We start from the raw sequence: 19297 nt of genomic DNA on the forward strand, positions 1-19297 counted from the left end.
CACTCCATTGGCTTAGTGGTTAAAGGTTCTCAGAGGTAGAAATGACAGCCAACTGTGACACTAACACCATCATTTTTCTTTTTCTCTTCCAGGAGGTATCAAGTTGACCTCAAAAGACCCGCGATGGGTGGGCGCCTGGTGGCTGGGCTTCCTCATCTCTGCTGGACTGGTGGTATTGGCTGCCAGCCCCTACTTCTTCTTCCCCAGAGAGATGCCCAAGGAGAAACACGAGCTTCACTTAAGGCAGAAGGTCTTGGCTGGTGCCGCGTCCATTGTCAGCAAGGTAAGTACCCTCACGTACTGGCCCCAGCTCAGGCTCCAGAACCCACCACAATGCTTCCTGACAGAGGGGTCATCCTTCCTGAGCAAGCTCCGCTGCCTGCTCCCAACAGGCCTGCACAGTGACCATCATGGGCCCTGTCCATGATCCAGGAGATGTGGGGCCTGAGGTAGAATGAAGTGTGCAAGTTCAACGTGCAAGTCAGGGAGTCCTGTAGTGAGAACACAGGCTTGCCAGGACTCACGTCCTTCAGGGTCGGTCACTTAGAAACTCTGGAGATTTCGACCGTGCTGGGCGATGTTAAGAAGTGGGTGTTGTCAAGCTTCGGTCTAGGGAGAGTTCCTGAGAGCAGAGGGATCTGAGCTGGGCACACAAGGACACAGGCAAGCACAGAGAGGAGGGTCAGGAGACGCTGGGTGCAGACGGCCTCGCCACAGGGTTCCACAGCAGACATGAACTCGGCCCTGTAAGGCACCATGATAGGGTTAAGGACACATTAAGCACTCTGGGCCAGGCTGGTGGGAGGCCTTGTCCAAGGTCACACAACTGACAGAAAAGCCAGGAGCTGTGACCCACAGGGCGGGATAGACGAGTCTAAGCCAAGGACTCCCAGTTTTCCTGGAATTCACAAAACCACGAGGCCAGAAGACAGTAAGTCAATTCCAAATGAAAAAAGAAATGACCAAGAAAACACAGCTCTTTCCCCCAATACTGGGGTGCGACCCTCTCAGGCCTTGCACATGCAGGACAGGGACACTAAGCTAAGCGTGTCTGGCCCTGGACACAAGTTTGAAAGTTTGTTTTAACAAGATAATTTCAATTTCATTAGTATTTTTAATACATACACACTTGACTACATCGGAGGCTTTGTGCAGTGTTTCCTCTTTTCCCAGGTAAGTAAGGTGCTTGTTAAAACCTCCAACGTATAAATTAAGTAAGGTGCTTGCTACTAAGTCATCCTAATTGCAAAAGAACAATTTATGCAAATCCTGCTAAATGTTCTGCAGCAAAAGGAATTCTACTTTCCATAGCCACATAGTGCTTTGCTTCTGGGAGTGTTGACTGCCGTGTGGGGGAGGGTCTCCCTCTTAGAACAAGAAAATTTGACCTAGGAAATGGACCTGAAAAGGCCATTTCTTTTTCATCAAGTTTTTTTTGATTGGGGGTCAGTTTATTAGAATGTGAGTTCAAGTCTGTCTAAGCCCAGGTCCATCTGCCCTGCTGAGCCTTGTCAACCACCTCACCCCAGGGCCAAAGACAGCTCAGGTTAGGACAGTCAGCAGGGGCCAGAATCACAAAACCCTTGCTGGCTTCAAGATCTTGGTGTATCCCTGGAGGGACCGGAAGCAAGGACTATCCAGCTGCGTTTACAGGTGCTGTGTGCAGAAGGACTGAAGGACAGGAAGAGTGTGTAAAGAGAGGCCACTGCGGCCGTGATGGCCATGATGGGAACAGGCATCAGAGCACCGGGGGCAGGGGGGGGGGGCGGGGGGGGGGGGGGCAGGGAAGAGGGTGGACACAAGCTCTCCCGCTCTGGGACAGGACTTGCCCAGAAGTGGTGCTGTTCTGCAGTGGTGACTCCCAGGCATAGTAAATGTCTGGGCTTACGGTGCCTGTGCTGGCTCAGAGGCAGGAGAAGGCATTTCAGCAGAAAATGAGAACTTGGCATCTCAGTTCTAGCTAACTTGGCCCAGCTCAGGCCAAGATTCAAATTCCCAGAACCTGGAGAGGAGTCCTTGGAATTAGGGATGTCCCTTAGGAGGACAAGAGGCTGTGTGGCTGGTGACAGATACTCCGAGTTGGGCCCTATATTTGGACAGAGAACAGTAGGAGTGGGTGGCTGTCTGCTGGACTCAGTCACAGGTCAGCCATGTGCTTTTGCAGCAGGTCACTTCCCTATGCTTGCCGTCGTGTGTGGTGTGTATAAGGTGCAGAGGTCAGGCCGCTGGAACACTGCGCAATTGCCTTGGGTTCTGAGAATGTGCAGTCCCGGCAGCTGTGTGCTGTGAAGCCTTGTGACGCTGGTCCCGACTGTGTGCCTGTCTGGCTGTCTGCATCCATGCTGTCAGCTGGTGGGGTTCTGGGAGGCGAGGAGCTGAGCAGTTCTTAAGAAAAGATTGAAGGCTGAGAACACGGTGATCTGCTTCCAGCGGCTCTTGGGCAATAAATATTGATGTGGGAGGAATCGATCCTCTGCCTCCACCTCCTCGAGGCTGCCAGGGCTGGCTAGGCTGCCTGCAGTAAGATTGACTGACCTGGCCCCTGAGGGTCACTAGTGAAGAGCATGGAGGAGAAAGGGTCCCATTGGGTGAGGTTGGCCGCTAGATCCTGCACGTGTCTCTCCTGCAGGGAGGGGGATGGGTAAGAAGGAAGCAGTCAAAGCCAGTCTGTTTGGGAAACCTCTTCAAATGTCTTCTCCTAGACTTAGGGCCCAGGAACCCCCTAAGTACCCTAAAAGTAAATGCAGCCATTAAAAGTATCCAAGAGATTGTGGTACACAATCTGAGGCTTGTCTGATCGTGAGAGGGTCTAGCTTGTGTCTAACGGGTGGGCTGCAAATTAGACAATGACTACCAGACTGAGGCTATGTCCTCTAACTGGCTCCATGTCAGTGGGTTGTTTTTACAGGGGAGTTGAGGGAGACACCCATACACCTGCCCTGAGGAGTGGAGGAGGGCCAGGTGCGGGGAGATGGGTGCTCAGGGATGAGGACTCTGCAGGGTCTTTGGAGTAAAAATGGCCTCTGACTGGCTCCTTGACATTCATCATCATCAGATTCCTGGATGCATTTCCCCTTGGGTAGTGATGCCCCATTCACAGCACTCTCCAGTATTCACAGGTCCTGGGAGAATCTGCTCTTGGGGCTGAGTCAGGAACTGGGAGGGGCCTGGCCACCTGCTTCCCTTCCTGGCAGGCCTCTTGCTTCTTGCATCAAGGCTCCTGGCCACGCCCAGACTTTGAGCACCACTGGGTGCCATGGCCTTCTATTTGGTCATATTTCCAAGATATCTCTGTGCGTGGGTTATTCCTACAATAATGCTGAGTTTAGAATTCCAAAGGTGTAGTCTTAGTGTTTTGGGTTTTGTGTTTATTGTTGACTGGTTGGGGTTTTATTTTTTAGACACTTGGGTCTCAATCTGGGCTAGCCTAGAATTTACTGTGTAGACCGGACTGATCTCAAACTCATGGTGATCCCCTGCCTCACCCTCCCAAGTGCTGAATTGAGAAGTCTGAGCTACCACAACCAGATGAAGTTCTAATAGCTGGGGATTTTCAAGTGCTTGTCTTCTAGAATCAGAGGAACTTGTGTGTGTGCCTGTGCATGCAGGTGTATTGTATGTGTACCCGAGCATCTGTGTGTACCTACCTATGCAAGTGTATGTGTGTGCACTAGTGTGTACGTGTGTGTGTGTGTGTGTATGTGCATGCCTGTGTAGACCAGAGGACAGCCTAGGTGTCTTTCTTTGGTGTTTAAGACAGGATCTCTGTGGCTAGGGGACCTGCCTATCTCCATCTTCTCTGTGCTGGGACTACAAGTGTGTGCCACTGTACCCAATTTTTCACATGGATTCTGGGCATCAAACCAAGGTCCTCACATTTGCATGGCCCATATTCCCCCTGGGACTTCTGGGTTCCTGCAGCAGCCTCTTAGAGTATGAAGTGACACTGACCTCCCTTGTCACCTGTGCCTCCCCCTTGTGGGTCCTGCTCTAGATTCCTCCCCACCAGCCATGAAGCTCCCTGTATCTCCCCCCACCCTGGCAGTGCAGGGCTGAGACTCCATCCTTACATTCCCTCTAAGCCCCAAGACTTGCGTGATCATGCAGCCCCTTCTCCATCTCACAGGAGGAGGGACTGAGGCATACAGAGGAGCCCAGAGGGGCCCAGCATGTGGTGGCCCTGTGTCTGTCTATATGAGGCTAGTTTCTGACCCAGAAGGTCAAAGAAGAGTCTCCCTTTCCTCACGTCAGGGCTAGAGTTCCTTTCGGGGTGTACTTGAATGGACTTCAAACTGTACCCCTATAACACCAAGGATGACAACATAGAGAATGAAGAAGGACTCTCTCTCTCTCTCTCTCTCTCTCTCTCTCTCTCTCTCTCTCTCTCTCTGTGTGTGTGTGTGTGTGTGTGTATGTCTGTCTGTCTGTCTGTCTTTCTCTCTCTCCCATCTCTGAAATCCCACTCTGTGTTTTATAGCACCATGCTTGCTTCTGTCTGTCCAGCGCTGGCTTCTGGTCTCACACACACAAAACGCATGGTGTACCACCCATGTGTCACAGCCTTTATCAGACATCACGATGGGATTTCAAATTGGATGAAGGTTTGTGTTGCTAAGAAACAGCTGGTCTAGACACACCACAGTTCGGCAGAGAAAAGACTGAGGCTAAAGAACGGATGGAACCAATTGTGGCATCTCATCCTCGTAATCTAAGCATTTGGGAGACTGAGGCAAGAGAATAACCACAAGTTTAAAGCCATCCTGGGCAATGTAGTGAGTTCCAGTCTTTACTGGGCTACAAGATGAGACTCTGTCTCAACACACACACACACACACACACACACACACACCACCACCACCACCACCACCACCATCAACAACAACAACAACAACAGAGAGAGAGACTGCTCTGGCCAAAGAGGCCCCGTGAAAGTCTCCCTGGCACCTGAGCAGCAGGGAGCAAGGCCAGGAGAAAGGGAGAAAGGTGGGGTACTCACGATGCCTGTGCCACACTGACCCAGCTCTCTGCTTACTAACCCTGGAATCTACAAAGCATCTGCATTTTGGAATGACATGAGAATGAATGAGGCAGAGTGTGGGTTAGGTGGTCCAGTGCCTGGCCCAGGCTCAGCGAGCAGGGGCTTATTCTTAGCACTTTTCTCTATCAGGTCAGATTTTAAGGGAGAGAAGAAAAACAAAACAACAGAAAACTACCTTTTTTTTCTAATATTCTTAAATGCTTAATTTTTTTTCCTAATTAAAAAGACATTAGTTGTTTATTTGTTTGTTTTTTCAAATTGATCTTTTAACAGGCAAGTAAAACGTGTGCCTATGTCTGGTACACTAAACATTTTGATCTATGTAGACAGGAGGCCAAGGCTACATCAAACTGTCCTGCAGATGGCTGTCTGGTGTGGACACTTAAAAATAATCAGTTCTTTGAGCGATTCTCAAGTTTCCAATACTATGCTGGGTCACTTCATCACCATCACGGTGTACAGCAGTCCTCCTGACCTTGTCCCTCCTGTGGACCTGCACTTTGTGAGCCCTCTGCGGCTGCTCCCTAGTCCTCCCCGACAGTCTTTGGGAACCACCACTGCACCCTCCCTTCCCTGAGTCCAGTTCCTTAGACTCCACCTACAGACACCCGTTTGCATCGGGCTTCTTACACTTAACATAATGTACTCCACCATCCTGAGAAATGAAAGAGTGCTGTTCCTCATTGAGAACAGTTCTCCCCTGGGCTTCATCCATTCACCTGCTGCTAATAGACTCTCAGTAACTGAACGATACTGCAGTGAACATGAGCATGCAGCTCTCTCTAACACCAGACATGGCTGATTTAGTTCACTGTACTAGTTTACTATTTACTTTAGGGGTTAATCATAGGACTATATATATGCATGCTCGGCAAGCACTCTACCACTCAGCTAGATCCCCAACCCTATTTTCACCTTTTTTTTTCCTTTTTGAGACAAGGCTCTATGTATTCCAGGCTCATTAGGTAGCCAAAGAGGCCGTGAGTTCCTGATCTTCCTACCTCCACTTTCCATGTGCTGGGAAAACAGGCAGTTCATGTGGTAGCGGGGCTCGAACCCAGGACTTCATGAGTGTTCTGCAAGCAGTGTACTAACTGTACACTGTACAGTGTGCCCAGCCCTATTTTTAGTTTTTGTGAGGTACTTCCATACTTTTTGGCTTATACTAATTCCCGTTCCCACCAGTGGGGTGCGAGGGCTCCTTTCCTGCTGCCACACCAGTGCGTGCCACCTTTTTTGACCAGCCACTCTGACTGGAGTGAGGTGATTGACCACTGCGTTCCTTTGCTTTTCAATATCTTCCTTCCATTATGTCCTGGAGAACATCTGAGCACTCCCAGCAACCCTGGGTCTGGCGCTAAGTACAACAGTAGGGGTTAACTGACGGTTAGTGTTCTTCCTGTCACTCTGCTGGGTTCTCCGTGTGGATCCTCTCATCCTACTCTTCTCCCACTGCCTGCCTGGGCTGCCAGGAAGTTCGGATGTTTACCCCTGAGGGACTTGAGTTGCAGAGAGTAGATAGCATGGTCGCAGGGCTCGTAAATGCTGCTGAGGTTCAGTTCCAGGTAAATCTATCCCCATGCCCGTTCTCAACCGGTCAATCAAGCAAGATGAAAGAGTAGCAGAAACATAAATATGAGCGAAGGGTTCGTGGAATGAGAGAGTAGTGTGCTGATACGGGAGTGGAGAGATCAAATCAGGGATGGCAAGTGAGCCGCTTAGTTGACGCAAAGCTTCTGATGGCCAGCTTCAGCCTCACCGGAAGAAGCCGAGGGCCAAGATGCCCTGGTGCTCTGCTCCAATCCTCTGCCCCACCCCCTTAGAGGGTCACCGGCTCTCGGAGAGCTGGTGCTTGTGACGACTTTCTGGGATGACAGAAGGTAGGCACTGAGAGCTGGCAGCCCAGCTCTGGCTCCATAGGACTGGGACCCAGCCCCAGGATGAAGCCTTCAAGGACTCAGATGCCCCCAAAGATAACTTCAGAAAGGCTGGAGGCCCACAGCAAGTCCTATTTCACAGCATGTGTGTACTGGAGGCTTGCAGTTGTCAGCACCAAGCCCCGAGAGAGGAAGTTCTACCAGGCTTGCTGACCTGGGCAAACCGCAGGCCAGATGGGCCACCCCGAGCTCTACTTTGAGCAGCACAGTGCTTCCTGTCTGAAGAACTCACTATTAGTCAGCGGTCCTCAAAACAGATGAGGACTGGAAGGTAGAAACAGATTGAAAGCATAGGGCGCACGAATCTGGGGTGTTGGGAGAATAAGGTCTCCATCTCTTCATCTGGCCCTGGTCTGTCACTTGTCCCCAGCTGCTGCCCCCAGGGAGTACAGGTTGTAGTCAGGTTGCAGTAGTGGCCGCAGTCTGCCTCGATGCAGGCTCTGGCTCCCTCCACGCTCAGGCCACATTGTGTCCTGCTCTGTCACCTTTTCTTCCCAGCCACACTGCTCTCTGAACCCCTCTTCTGACCCCCTGAGCCCCAGCAGGTCTATCTCTCCTCTCCTGTCCCCGACCCCATCTCCTCTGTCACAGCATGTACTGGGGGCTGCCGGAGAACCTGAGTTTGCTGGCCGCTCTACCACATCTCCTTGGTGGCATTTCCCACTTGGCGTTGTCCTTCAGCAAACCCGCGCAATAAAAAGTCCGGCCTCAGACAGACAGTACCTGCACTGAAGTGACTGGGCAGATGTGACAGGGCAGGGGACCAGACAGGAATGTACATGCAAGGAGCAGGTAACACTGTGACCCGGGCACAAAGCTCACAAAACTCCGCCCGCTCTCAAGGGCAAGCCTGCTCCTCGCTGGTGAGAATGTGGGGCAGTTGTCGGTCTGTGCCATCTAGCGTTCCCTCATTTCTTCCCCTCCTGGCCTCTTCCCCTCAGCCCCCCTGACCACACCACTCTCCCGTGATGTGACCAGGAGAAAGAAAAGGTCCCCTGGTCCTCTCTATGGCGGCGTGTCAAAGGAGGTATCGGATGGATTAGTCCTGTGTGGGTGGTGCTAAAGTCTCTAGTAGCTGCATTCAAAAGTGAGTGAGATTTCTTTTAGTAATAAATTTAGACTGGGCATGATGTCACAGGCTTGTAATCCCAGCACTGGAGATGTAAAGGCAGGAGGATGAGAACTTTGGAGTCAGTTGTATGTGATAGCTCATGGCTGTCGTCCCAGCACTCTGTCCGTTGAGGTAGGAGGATAACCATGGGTTTGAGGCATGGTAAGCTCTAGGCCAGCCTGAGCTACATAGGGAGAGTCTGTTTTAAAAGGAGTTCAAGGTCACCTTCAGTCAACCTGGACCACATGAGTCCTGTCTCAAAAAATAAAAATGCCTAAACTATTCCAATTTGGGCATATAATAATATAAAGAGTTCATTCCTATATCTTGAAAATACAATATATATTTTACACTTGTGACATATGCTGGTTGGACTAGCCATATTTTAAGTGCTTAGTCCCACACGGGACTAGTGGCTGCTGCATTAGATAACGTGGCTCTAGCAGGCATGTCCAAGCTACAGCCCAGAGGCCGCTATAAGCCAGGACAGTGGTGAATGCGACCCAACACAAAACCCCAAGTCTTAACTGTACCACATTCTAGCTGCACAATGCCCATTCTTAGAGCATGTTTGCTCACATGTGAAGAAGCAGAGGACCCCACCCCACCCCCTACTCTCTTCAGGTACCAAGGAGGTAGAACAAGTCCACACAGCTGAGGTCTAGCATCTCCTAGCATCTCACTCAGTTCTGCTAGCCCATAATTCACTGCCGGATTCCGAACTATCTCATTCTGTCTGAGGGCTGCCCCTGGTGTGACAACATCTCCTCTTGCCGTTCTTCTTCTTCCGAGAGCTTGGCACCGGCCACAGCACTGTTGGGGACCATCTCCGGTTCTTTCGGTGGAGATTTGTCAGATGTGATTTTGCTTCGGGCCCCTGTAATGAGCACCACGGTTCAAACAGAAGGAGATAAATGCAAAGCGTGCTTACGCAGAACCCCGTCCAGCAGGGGACAACACAATCCCAGAACACGTTTTGACTCAGACCTAAGTGTTTGTAAAAGAGATAGTTATTTGATTTCTATAAAAACCGATCTCATTTCTATTCTGAGTTCCCAGTCTCCCAGATCATTCGGAAAGTCAACCTTACTCTTTCTCAGGGCTCCCCCACCAAGGTACAGCAAATCCTGAGAGCTTACACTGTGACCACTCACCACAGAGGCCCCCAGCTCTCCCCACAAGGACAAGCATCAGTCAAGCCTGGTCACTATGGCAATGCCCGCCTGCTACCTTGGCCTGTATGGTTCCCCTTGGCATGCTTGGAACAGAAGCATCCTGGGGTGTCAGGAGTCTGGGAAGCCTGCTTCTCTGAGCCAGGTCTCTGAGGTACATGCCCCCCACCACTACTTACAGAAGCGAAAGGCTGCTTGTTGCCTTCCTCACACTCATTTCCTGCGCGGTCTCATTTCTGGTCTTTATCACAGAGAGAATGGCAAAACGCATTAGTGCTTTCGGCCCTGCCACACCCCTCCCCCCAAACCCAGGCCAGCAAACCCAAGCTGTGCCCAGCTAAAACGTCAGAAGATGGAAAGGCAATGCCCATGGGAGAGGGCATGCTTAGATTAATATCTGAGTGAATTGCCTGCCGGGACAGGTCAGGCTCTGGCAACCAGTGCAGGGCAAGAAGGGGAAGTGGTCTGTGATAGAAGTGGCCCATGGAGTTCTGAAATGGGAGAAGCAAGCATAAGGCTCTCTTGAAAGAGATGGGAAGCCGGGGTACACTGGCTCATGCCTAAGATCTTAGCTCTCAGGAGCAGCGTTGAGAGGATCACTTGGCCACATTTTGAGGCCAGCCAGTCAGAGTTACATGGTAAGGCTGTGCTGGCTGGTCTTATGTCAACTTGACATAAGCTAGAGTTATCTGAAAGGAGGGAACCTCAACTGAGAAAATGCCTCCATAAGATCCAGGTGTCAGGCATTTTCTTAATTAGTGATTTATGGGAGGGGCCCAGCCCATTGTGGGTATTTCTACCCCTGAGCTGGTCTCCTGGGTCCTATAAGAAAGCAGGCTGAGCAAACCAGTGGAAGTAAGTCAGTAAGCAGCATCCCTCCATAGCCTCTGCATCAGCTCCTGCCCCAGGGTCCTGCCCTGTTTGAGTCCCTGTCCTGACTTCCTTCAGTGATGAATGGTGCTGTGGAAGTGTAAGCTTTTTGGTCATGGTGTTTCATCACAGCAATAGAAACCCTAAGTAAGATAAAGACTCTTTCTCAGAAAGAAAAAAAAAAATAGAAAAATGCATTGAGAAAGAGGTATCCATCTCTCTACACCCACAAACTTAGTTCCAGAGAACTGGCTTCTCCTTACACTGGGCCAAAGTCTTCTCCCGCCATGTTGCTGGCTGCTGACTCTGACCTCAGGCTGCACAGAAAAATGTAATGACGTCAGACCACAGGTACCATAGGGTGCTTTTCGTGTTAGGTGGAAAGTGTGGCAAAGATGTCGGTAAGGGTGATGGTGACATTGATGATTGACGATAGTGGTGATGGTGTTGGGTCCGGGGTCACACAATAATAGGGGACAAACCACCCAAGTCTATTAAACCAGAAGCAAGCTTTATTTAAAACAAAATCACCACGGGGCACAGAAGCTTACCAGTTAACTGGGACCACAGTCAGAGTCGGGATTCTGAAGCTATGGCAAAGGGGCGGGTTTTAAGCCCCTTTTTATAGCAAAGGTAGGCATCAGACGTGGGATGCATGCTAGGCGTCACATAGAAACAACTATTAAAAGTTAACTTTGGTCCAGGCAGTTGTTGGCTATAAGGCGCACGGGAGTTATCATTAAAAGTTAACCCCTGGCTGTTGACAGAGGAGCTGGCTGGAAAGCAGAGAGCCATTGTTAGAAGTTAACCTTTAGAGCTGTTGACTGTCAGCTTTTATTTTATCTTATCTTAGGTTCACCATTTTATATTTCTGTATTCCTGGACCCTTCAATGGGATAGATAACCTTGATGGTATGTTCCAATTTAATTTCCTGTTGCTGGGATAAACCCCTCAAACAAAAGCAACTTGGAAGGGAAAGGGTTTATTTCATCTCATGGGTTACAGTCCATCCTTGAGGGAAGTCAGAGCAGAAACTCAGGGAGGGCAGTTCCAACAGGGGAAGTTCTTGAAGTAGATCTCATGGAGGAAGGCTACTCCTGGGGCTTTCTTCCAGGCTCAAGATCAACTACTTTCTTATTGCAGCCCAGGCCCACTTGCCAAAGGATAATCCTGCCCACCATGGGCTGGTCCCTCCTACATCGATTGGCAGTCAAGAAAATGACCCACACACATGTCCCTAGGCCAATCAGATAAAGACATTTCTTCAGTTGAGGCTCTTAGGTGTGTCAAGTTGATAAACAAGATTAATCATCACATAGTGTCAGTGACATTGGATAATGATGTCAATAAGGGAGATGTTATTGGGGACTGCAGTGGTGATAAGACTGTGAGTTGAGATGTCCCTTTTGGTGGCATTAGTCATTTGGTGATAGAGATGAGGTTGGTGACGGTGACACCGATGGAGATGATTATATTAAAGACAAGGGTGATGATATTATAATCACAACGTTGGCAGTGATTCTGAAGGCACAGGCAACAACAATAATGATGGAGATATCCCGGGGCTTAGACCGAGTCAGTGATAATCGTATTATGATAGAATTGTCATGAGCAAATTGGCCACCTAAATGGTTGTGAAGATGGTGCTGAAACACATAGGGCTGTCAGGACTGATGGTAGTCCTGGCTGTGGTAATAACTGTCACCAGCACCATGTTTAATTTGGCACGTTAAGAGCATGTTACAGTTTAACCACGAGAGTGTCATTCAGTCTTTCAAGTCTTCCTGTTGAGTTCCTAGAGGGCCAAGAACCAATGGAGCAGCGGTAGCCTGTGCTCCTGGTGAGGCACCAGAACTCCCTTGCCTATCCCCCCCCCCCCCCCCCCCCCCCCGCCCTCCCTGAACAGGGTCTCGTGCATCCAGCTGACTGGACCTGGCTGTGTGTCTTTCCAGGGTAAGGAACTCTCCTCTCAGCATGAGCCCTTAAAGAAAGAGGCTGGATTGGCCCAGATTGCCCCAGACTTGACTGTGGTCCAGTTTATCAAAGGTAAGTGAGCCCGGGGAAAAATGGAGGGGAGAAACCAGAGGTGCCTTTGAGATTTTACTGAACACAGCCCCTTAAAGCTCTTCTTTATTAATTAATCTGCATCTATGGGCCTCTCATGAGCCCAGACACTCCTAGTAAGGGTGGTCCTGTACCCCTCTCTGCCAGGACATCTCTTCTTACTGATGTTCATCACAGTCTTTCTTCTCCCTCCAGGTCATGTTCCAGAGCCCTTCTGTTCTCTAGATATGCCTGGCTCCTGTCAGGAATGAGGCTACACGCCTCCATCCTCTGGGCTCTTAGCATCCTTGGGACTTCTGTCTCAGTTCTGGCCTGTCTTTGCCCGTCACTCACTTTCCTCTAAGCCTGTAAGCAGGAAGCCTTGAACAAATGCTCGTCAGTCTCCTCCAGGCTGCAGCATGAATACAAAGCCAGGGACCTGGTTTCTTGGTTCTTTGTCCTTGCTTCTCTGTGGGCCTTGGTTTCCTGGGACAATTCCCCAGTACAGTAAGAAATAGACTCACTGACAGAAACTTCATGCTACCCTGATCCTGACACAAGAAAATCAATCAGTCAGGTACCAGAGCCCACAGTGGGACCAGGCAGCATTCTCTAAAGAACTCAATCCTGTGGACATTGAATGCCTGCTGTGTGCCAGACAAGTCAAAAGGGCCTGATTGTAAAGCCTGCCAGACGCTGATCAGTGTGCAGTCTTGTGAAGTTCTTCTCTGCTCTAACCTGAGCTTCCTCACGCAGAGATTGTGTTGGTGATGTTTATTTTGCCTTTCTCAAGGATTGGTATAACTGTCAAGTGGGGGGGGGGTGCGGCATGGATAGCCCTGCCTGCTGTTTGGAAACTGCCTATGTAAGGTATGCGCTGTCCTAGGAACACATCGCCCTTGCTGTTCTTATCCATGCCCAAAGAGAAAGTGGGTCTACTGTGGTTTAGGAAGGTATTCTCCAAAGTGATCCTTCACCCTTCACCAAAAACGTTTGGAACAGGAAAGAACTGGATCCAATTCTTGGCCAGTTTTCTAAGATTTTGTGTTGGGTTATCTGGAGAAGGGAATATTGGAATTCCGTGGGGCTGGGCTTAGAGGCAGTGACCTGCACTGTTGACCTCAGTCACCCCGGCTGCTGGAAGGCCTCAGCACACTATACCGTGGAAGAAGATATTGATCACTGCTCTGCTTTTCACCCAGAGAGCAGCTGGGGCTGGTTGTACAAGTGAAACCCTAAAACTGGTCTGGGCCAGTTCAACTCTGGACCGTTTAGCTTCTAGAGGAGCCATACAGGACCTGGAGACAGGGCTATCTGTAGATCCTGTGGCTGGTTAGCCAACTTGGCCACTGGACAGCAAAGCTCTACCAGGGCCATTCTGACTCCAGGGCCTGGCTTTGAGCATCTGCCACCATGGGAGAGGGAGAAGGAGAAGAAACTCTTGGGGAAGATAATCCCTGGCTGGGGAAGTTAACCTGATTGGGGCAGACATAGTCTCTTACAGCCTGCAAATGGAGGGGGGAGGTGTCTGAAGGAAGAGGCCTGGCCAGGATGCTAGAGGAGGGCCCGTCTGACGGGAGCGACATGGTCCAGGAGTTAGGAGAGGCCTTTGACCTGAGGCTGGAAACAGCACTAAACTGAAGGCACGCTTCTTCTGTTTAAGGCCAGTGCCTGGCCTCTGAGCTGGGCAAAGCTGGTGAAGGAGACAGACAGTCACTGACTTGAGGGAGGTCCTGGCATGTCTGCTGTGGAGATCTTGTGCTGAGTGAGGGAAGCCCTGTCTTTAAGAGAAAGCTGAGCCTCTGAGCGGGAGACAGGCCCTGGAATTCCCCTTCAGGTAGCTGAGGGAAAGGCATGGCCCTGCCCTCCAGGAATTTTCCATCCTTTGTGGAGAAGGCTGTTGCTGCTGAGGAGAGATGGGGGATGGGCCCACAGTGTTGATGAGCACAGCAGAAGGAGCAGAATGGAGGAGCCCTCCGGAGCCAGGCGGCCAGAAGGAACTGAACAGAGTGGGAGGGGCAGAAGGGAGAGCGGTTCTGTGGTAGAAGTGAAGAGAGCCAGAGGTACCCTGGCCTCTCTGGACAAACCTGAGTGTGTCCCTGCCTCTCTCTGGGGCCCACCCTGCAGTGAAGGTCAAGTGATAGAAACACTTGACCTTCACTGCAGGAGGGAGGAGGGAGAGACGGAGGGGAGGGGCTGCAGTAGCTACCTGGAAGGAAGTCTAGGGCCACCTACCCCATTCCAGATGCTAGCTGAACACACCGGTGACAAGAGACGAGGGACTTCAAGAAGGATGCATCCACGGCGCTATCCCCTCTCACCTCACCTGGGCTGACTTCATTTTCTGGCTCTGGAGGACACAGGCCCAGGCCGTGAGGACAGGGACCAGGCCACTTTGACTATGCTCTGAGGACTGATAGGCCATGTCTCCTGTAACTCAGGGACAAAGGCTCTGGTCTGACAGGAATCGAAGGTCCTCTCGCATGACCTCCACGGCTCTGTCTGTCTGCACCAGCACACCCTGGTTTCTCTTCCCCTCTTCCCTATACCTTATGTCTAACAGTGGAGAACCCCAGGAGTCAGAACAGAAAGTGTCCTTGGACACTCCTGAGCACCCCTACTCACCAGGACACCGAGCCCAGGAGGAAAGGGACTTGCCTGCCCTTCTGAACTCAAAGGTTTAGCACTTTCAGGCAGGGCGGCATGAATGAGGCACCGAGGCAGGATCCCCCATGCCAGAACAGCATAACCACAACCTGTCTCCAGGCTGGTGTCCTGGCCACACACCTAGTGGGAATACCTCTCCAAGTCCCCCGATTCTCTGCATCCCAACTCTGTCCTACATCCAGGAAGCCTCCTGGCCCAAGGCTGCCCAGGATTCATTTTCTCTGGAGACCTGAGATTATTCTGTCCCAGGCACTTGGACATTTGATCTGGTCCTCATTCATTAAACAGTATTTACAAAATGACTAGCGTGCCCTGGGTTCTAGAGATGAAGCAACTGATACATAAGAATGACTCCACTCTGAAGTAAAACGGGGGTGAGACGGCAGAGAAAAGCTAAAGGAATAAAGTGTGTAACCGTTGGGTACAGTGCTCTCGGAGACACACACTCGCTGTGAGGGGTCAGGGCAGCCATGGGCACCTGGGTGAGGACAGAGAAGGGAGAACTCAAGCCCAGGCTGGCATGGAAAGACCAGGACAAGATGGAAGGGGCCTGGTGGGGGTGGGGGCATGGGAGAATAATCCGACAGAAATGGAAAAAACCTGAAATGAGATGTGGGTGAATGAAATAGACTCAAGGAGATGGCATGAAATAGAACTGTATCGACTCCAACAGAACTGAACGGAAATAAACGCGTTAAATAAACTCCCATGTCACTCAATGAACTGGAAGACACGGGGAGAATTTCAAAACTGGAGCAGGATAGGAAGGAGTCAAATGTACCAGGATAGCCTGGGATGCACTAGAACGAAATGGAATGGAATGGGAGAAGCAGAAGGACCAGAAGGGGTGGGGTGGACAGACACCGAGGGTGTGGCTGGCTGCCCATGCTGACCTCCTTCCCACTTGTCCCAACAGTCTTCCCCACGGTGCTGGTGCGGACACTGCGCCACCCCATCTTCTTGCTGGTAGTCCTGTCCCAGGTGTGCACCTCATCCATGGTGGCAGGCATGGCCACCTTCCTGCCGAAGGTCCTGGAGCGCCAGTTTTCCATCACAGCCTCCTTCGCCAACCTGCTCCTCGGCTGCCTCACTATCCCCTTGTCCATTGTGGGCATGGTGGTGGGAGGCGTCTTAGTCAAGCGCCTCCACCTGAACTCCATGCAGTGCAGTGTCCTCTGCCTGCTGGGGTCGCTATTGTGTCTGCTGCTCAGCTTGCCACTCTTCTTCATTGGCTGTTCTACTCACCGTATTGCCGGCATCACCCGGGACCTGGGGTGAGTAGGCGCGTGCAGGGTGAGGGTAGGTCCAGTAGGTCAGTGAACCACCTACCTCTCTCACCTCCCCTGAGGCACTGTCTCCTCCCAATGCCCGCAGAGCTCTATGCATGTCCCTCCTTGGGCTCAGGTACAAGCAAGCAGTGGTCACTGGATTGCATCCAATGCCATAGAAGAAGCATGGAGGGAACATCAGGGGCAGGAGAAGGGCCAGAGGTTGAGTCAGGGTGCAGCCACCTGTGGGACGGCATTCCCAGGGTGACCTGTGGACCAGCAGAAGTGGGATAAAGGCCATGCCTAGGAGGTAGGACCCAGCATAGCCTGAGGGAGGCTTTTGCTCCCAGCTAAGGTTACATCTGCCCAAGAACAACAAGCTCCAGGCCTTGGAGAAGGGATGAGCAGGCAGCTGGGCAGTCCTTCTCAAGGAGGCAGAAGAGGTTAAGAAACCCTGCCTCTTCCTAGATGACCTCATGTTCCCTGGAAGTTGTTGTAAGCTTAGCTTGGCCCAGCACCCAGCTAGAATTCCCCAACTTCCTTCTTGGCACAGTCTCCCTTGCTCAAGGGCCAGATTCCCTCACCTGGGCTCCTACGCATGATGGGAGACTTGGGGCCCAGACACCTTGGTTCCCACCCTTATCACTTGGCTCCCTTCCTTCTCCTTTTCCCAAACAGCCAGGCTCTCTGGAGTAGGGCCTTCCATATATGGATTGTGTCCTAGACCCTGCAGCTGGGTCCTCAGAAAGCCCCAAGTCTGAGCTAGGGCCAGGTCTTCCCAACGATGCTTCAAGTGAAAAGTCAATGGGTATCTTACCATCAGTTTTTACGAGTCAATGGGGAAAGCAATAGAACAATGGTAGAACCCATTATAGAGATCTCACGAGGACCCAATGAAACATACAAGGGAAGCCTTGGGCCTGCTGAGTGTGTAAGAGACCTTGGCTCTGGACAGATGTCTGTGATGCTAGTTGTACAGGAACTAGCTCACTCAATTGGTCTCAGACCATGCTGTCTGCCTGTGTTTTCCTCCTCCTCCTCCTCCTCCTCCTCCCTCCTCCTCCTCCTCCTCTCTCCTCCTCCTCCTCCTCTCCCTCAGCTCTGGCATGGCATTTCACTCATATTCTTACCAAAGTTCTTATAAGTTGATTCATGGGTCCTGGGTTCTAATTCACCGAAGCTGCTGAGGCCAATTGACTTTCCCTCCACTGTTCTGTTGAGTCTCCATGTGATCTCTATAATGGATTCTATCATTACATTTACTGGTGGTACATGTCACCTGGCAAAGGAGCTGTGTTTCCTCCTAGCATGAGGCCAGGTCCCAGCCTATGTCCAAAAGTCATCCCCTGCCCCCACCCAGGATGCTCACCCCTTCCACCTCTGCCTCCCTGGGCTCCTGCCTCTGTTCACACTCTCATTTCTCCAGCTAGGGCACAAACACTTCCAGGATCTTGGAGGAAGCAGGTGCTCTGGTGGGCGCACCTGACGCAGTGAGCAGCCCAGGAGAATGAACACAGAGGTCATGAGACTTCAGGAGGGTGACTGAGAAAAACCCCAGCCCAGATAACAGAGAAATTAAGGTCCCAGAGGAAGGCAGGCACAGGTTGGAGACCCCACAGCTGCTTGGCCTCCTCGCAGGGGCCCCATCACAGCTGTGCTTTGCTGAGACAAGGCAACAATTGAGAGCTTGTAGAGAGAATGGCCCCTTTATCTGACACTCACTTCTGGGAGGAATTTCTCTTGTGTTCCGTCCAAGCACGGGGATATTTGCAGAAGCTTCCAGACATGTAGAATCCAGGGCTGGAAGGGCGCGCTGCAGACTCTGGCCCAGACTCCTCACCCCACCCACCCCCATTAGAAAGTCCCCGAGTTTCACTGTTTGTCCCTCAGGGAAAAGCTGCAGCCGAAATCTCTGGCCACTGCTCTCAGCGTCAGAGCCAGGCTGCAGAGAGGGCCCGGAGAGAGGAGAGCCAGGCTAAACACATTCGCTTTCTCTCTCTAGTGCTCAGCCAGAGCCAAGCCTGTTTCCTGGCTGCGCAGAGCCCTGTTCCTGCCAATCGGATGGCTTTAACCCGGTTTGCGACACCAGCGCCCACGTGGAGTACACCACACCCTGCCATGCAGGCTGCACAGGTCATGTGGTCCAGGAGGCTCTGGGCAAAAGCCAGGTAAGGCCAGCCTCCCACATAACCTCTGCCTCCAGGCCCCTACCCCTCCTAGTCTGGGCTGCCTATCATTCTGCCCCTCTCTGGTTCTCTCTCTCTGCCCTCCGTCATTGTCTCGTTCCTCTGCTTCAGCAGACACATCTCCCAGCATCATTCTCCCAGTAAGTTTCATTGCCAGCCAGGGCCCAGGGAAGGGAGCCACAGCTGGCTCCCAGCTGCTGGTCTGCTCGAGGAAATGACCCACAGGAATTTCAGACTGCAGGTGGGCAGAAATGGTCCCTACCAGTGCATACAAGAGTAGAGGGGACACAGTCCACCTGGGAGAGTCCCAGAGGACTCCAAAAGAAGCAGCATCTGTGACAGATCTTCCAGGGTCATTAGGCAAGCAAAGACTTGGGAAGGGAGGGCTTTCTAGGTAGGGATAACAGCCTAAGAAGAGATTTAAAGAACACACAGTGAGCGTGAGCTTCCTGGACCCCAGGCCCTGCACTGAATGGCTTACCTGGGTGAGCTCACTAACAAGGAAGCAAAGATCCACAGTGCCTAAGAGATGTTGAGCACTTAGTCTGCCCATTGTACAGATAGGAAGTGAAGGCCTGGGAGAGGACCAGGCAGTACCCAGGGTCTTCTATCAGAGCAGGGACTAGAATCAGCCCAACCTGCACTGGCTCTAGACGTGGGGGTCTGGACGTAGGGGAGGGTCAGCTTTCCAGCGTCGATTATTTCTTACCAGCTGTCAATTATCCTTGGTTCAACACGCACCCAGGGGTCTGAGATGGGCTGGTCTAGCCGGGGTGCACTCAGGTAGGTGACAGACTGAGATGGAGGAAGATAGACACCGACTTGATCTCCACCTTATAAGGCGAAATCAGCCCTGTGGGAAAGACTGAGACATCCGTGAGAACTTCCCACCATGGACATCGATGCCTAGGAGAGAAGCCTGGGAAAGAACCTAGAAGGCAAAGTGCCCAGCCTTGGTGCCCATCCCAGCTGTCTTCCCAGGAAAGGAGCAGTGTGGGCGCTAC

At 51.6% G+C, this 19297-nt stretch overlaps 1 protein-coding gene across 1 annotated transcript in view; it reads left to right on the forward strand.

Moving 5' to 3' along the window:
* Slco2b1 (solute carrier organic anion transporter family member 2B1) overlaps positions 1-19297 on the forward strand; it is a 47394-nt gene that overhangs the window by 22782 nt on the left and 5315 nt on the right. Inside the window, exons 7-10 of the mRNA XM_028877512.2 lie at positions 93-283; positions 12082-12175; positions 15756-16113; positions 18110-18275. Of these exons, the coding sequence (XP_028733345.1) occupies positions 93-283; positions 12082-12175; positions 15756-16113; positions 18110-18275 (809 nt within the window). The remainder of the gene's footprint in view (positions 1-92; positions 284-12081; positions 12176-15755; positions 16114-18109; positions 18276-19297) is intronic.

Source organism: Peromyscus leucopus, chromosome 1 (assembly GCF_004664715.2).
Source record: "Peromyscus leucopus breed LL Stock chromosome 1, UCI_PerLeu_2.1, whole genome shotgun sequence".
In the NCBI taxonomy this organism is placed as follows: Eukaryota; Metazoa; Chordata; class Mammalia; order Rodentia; family Cricetidae; genus Peromyscus; species Peromyscus leucopus.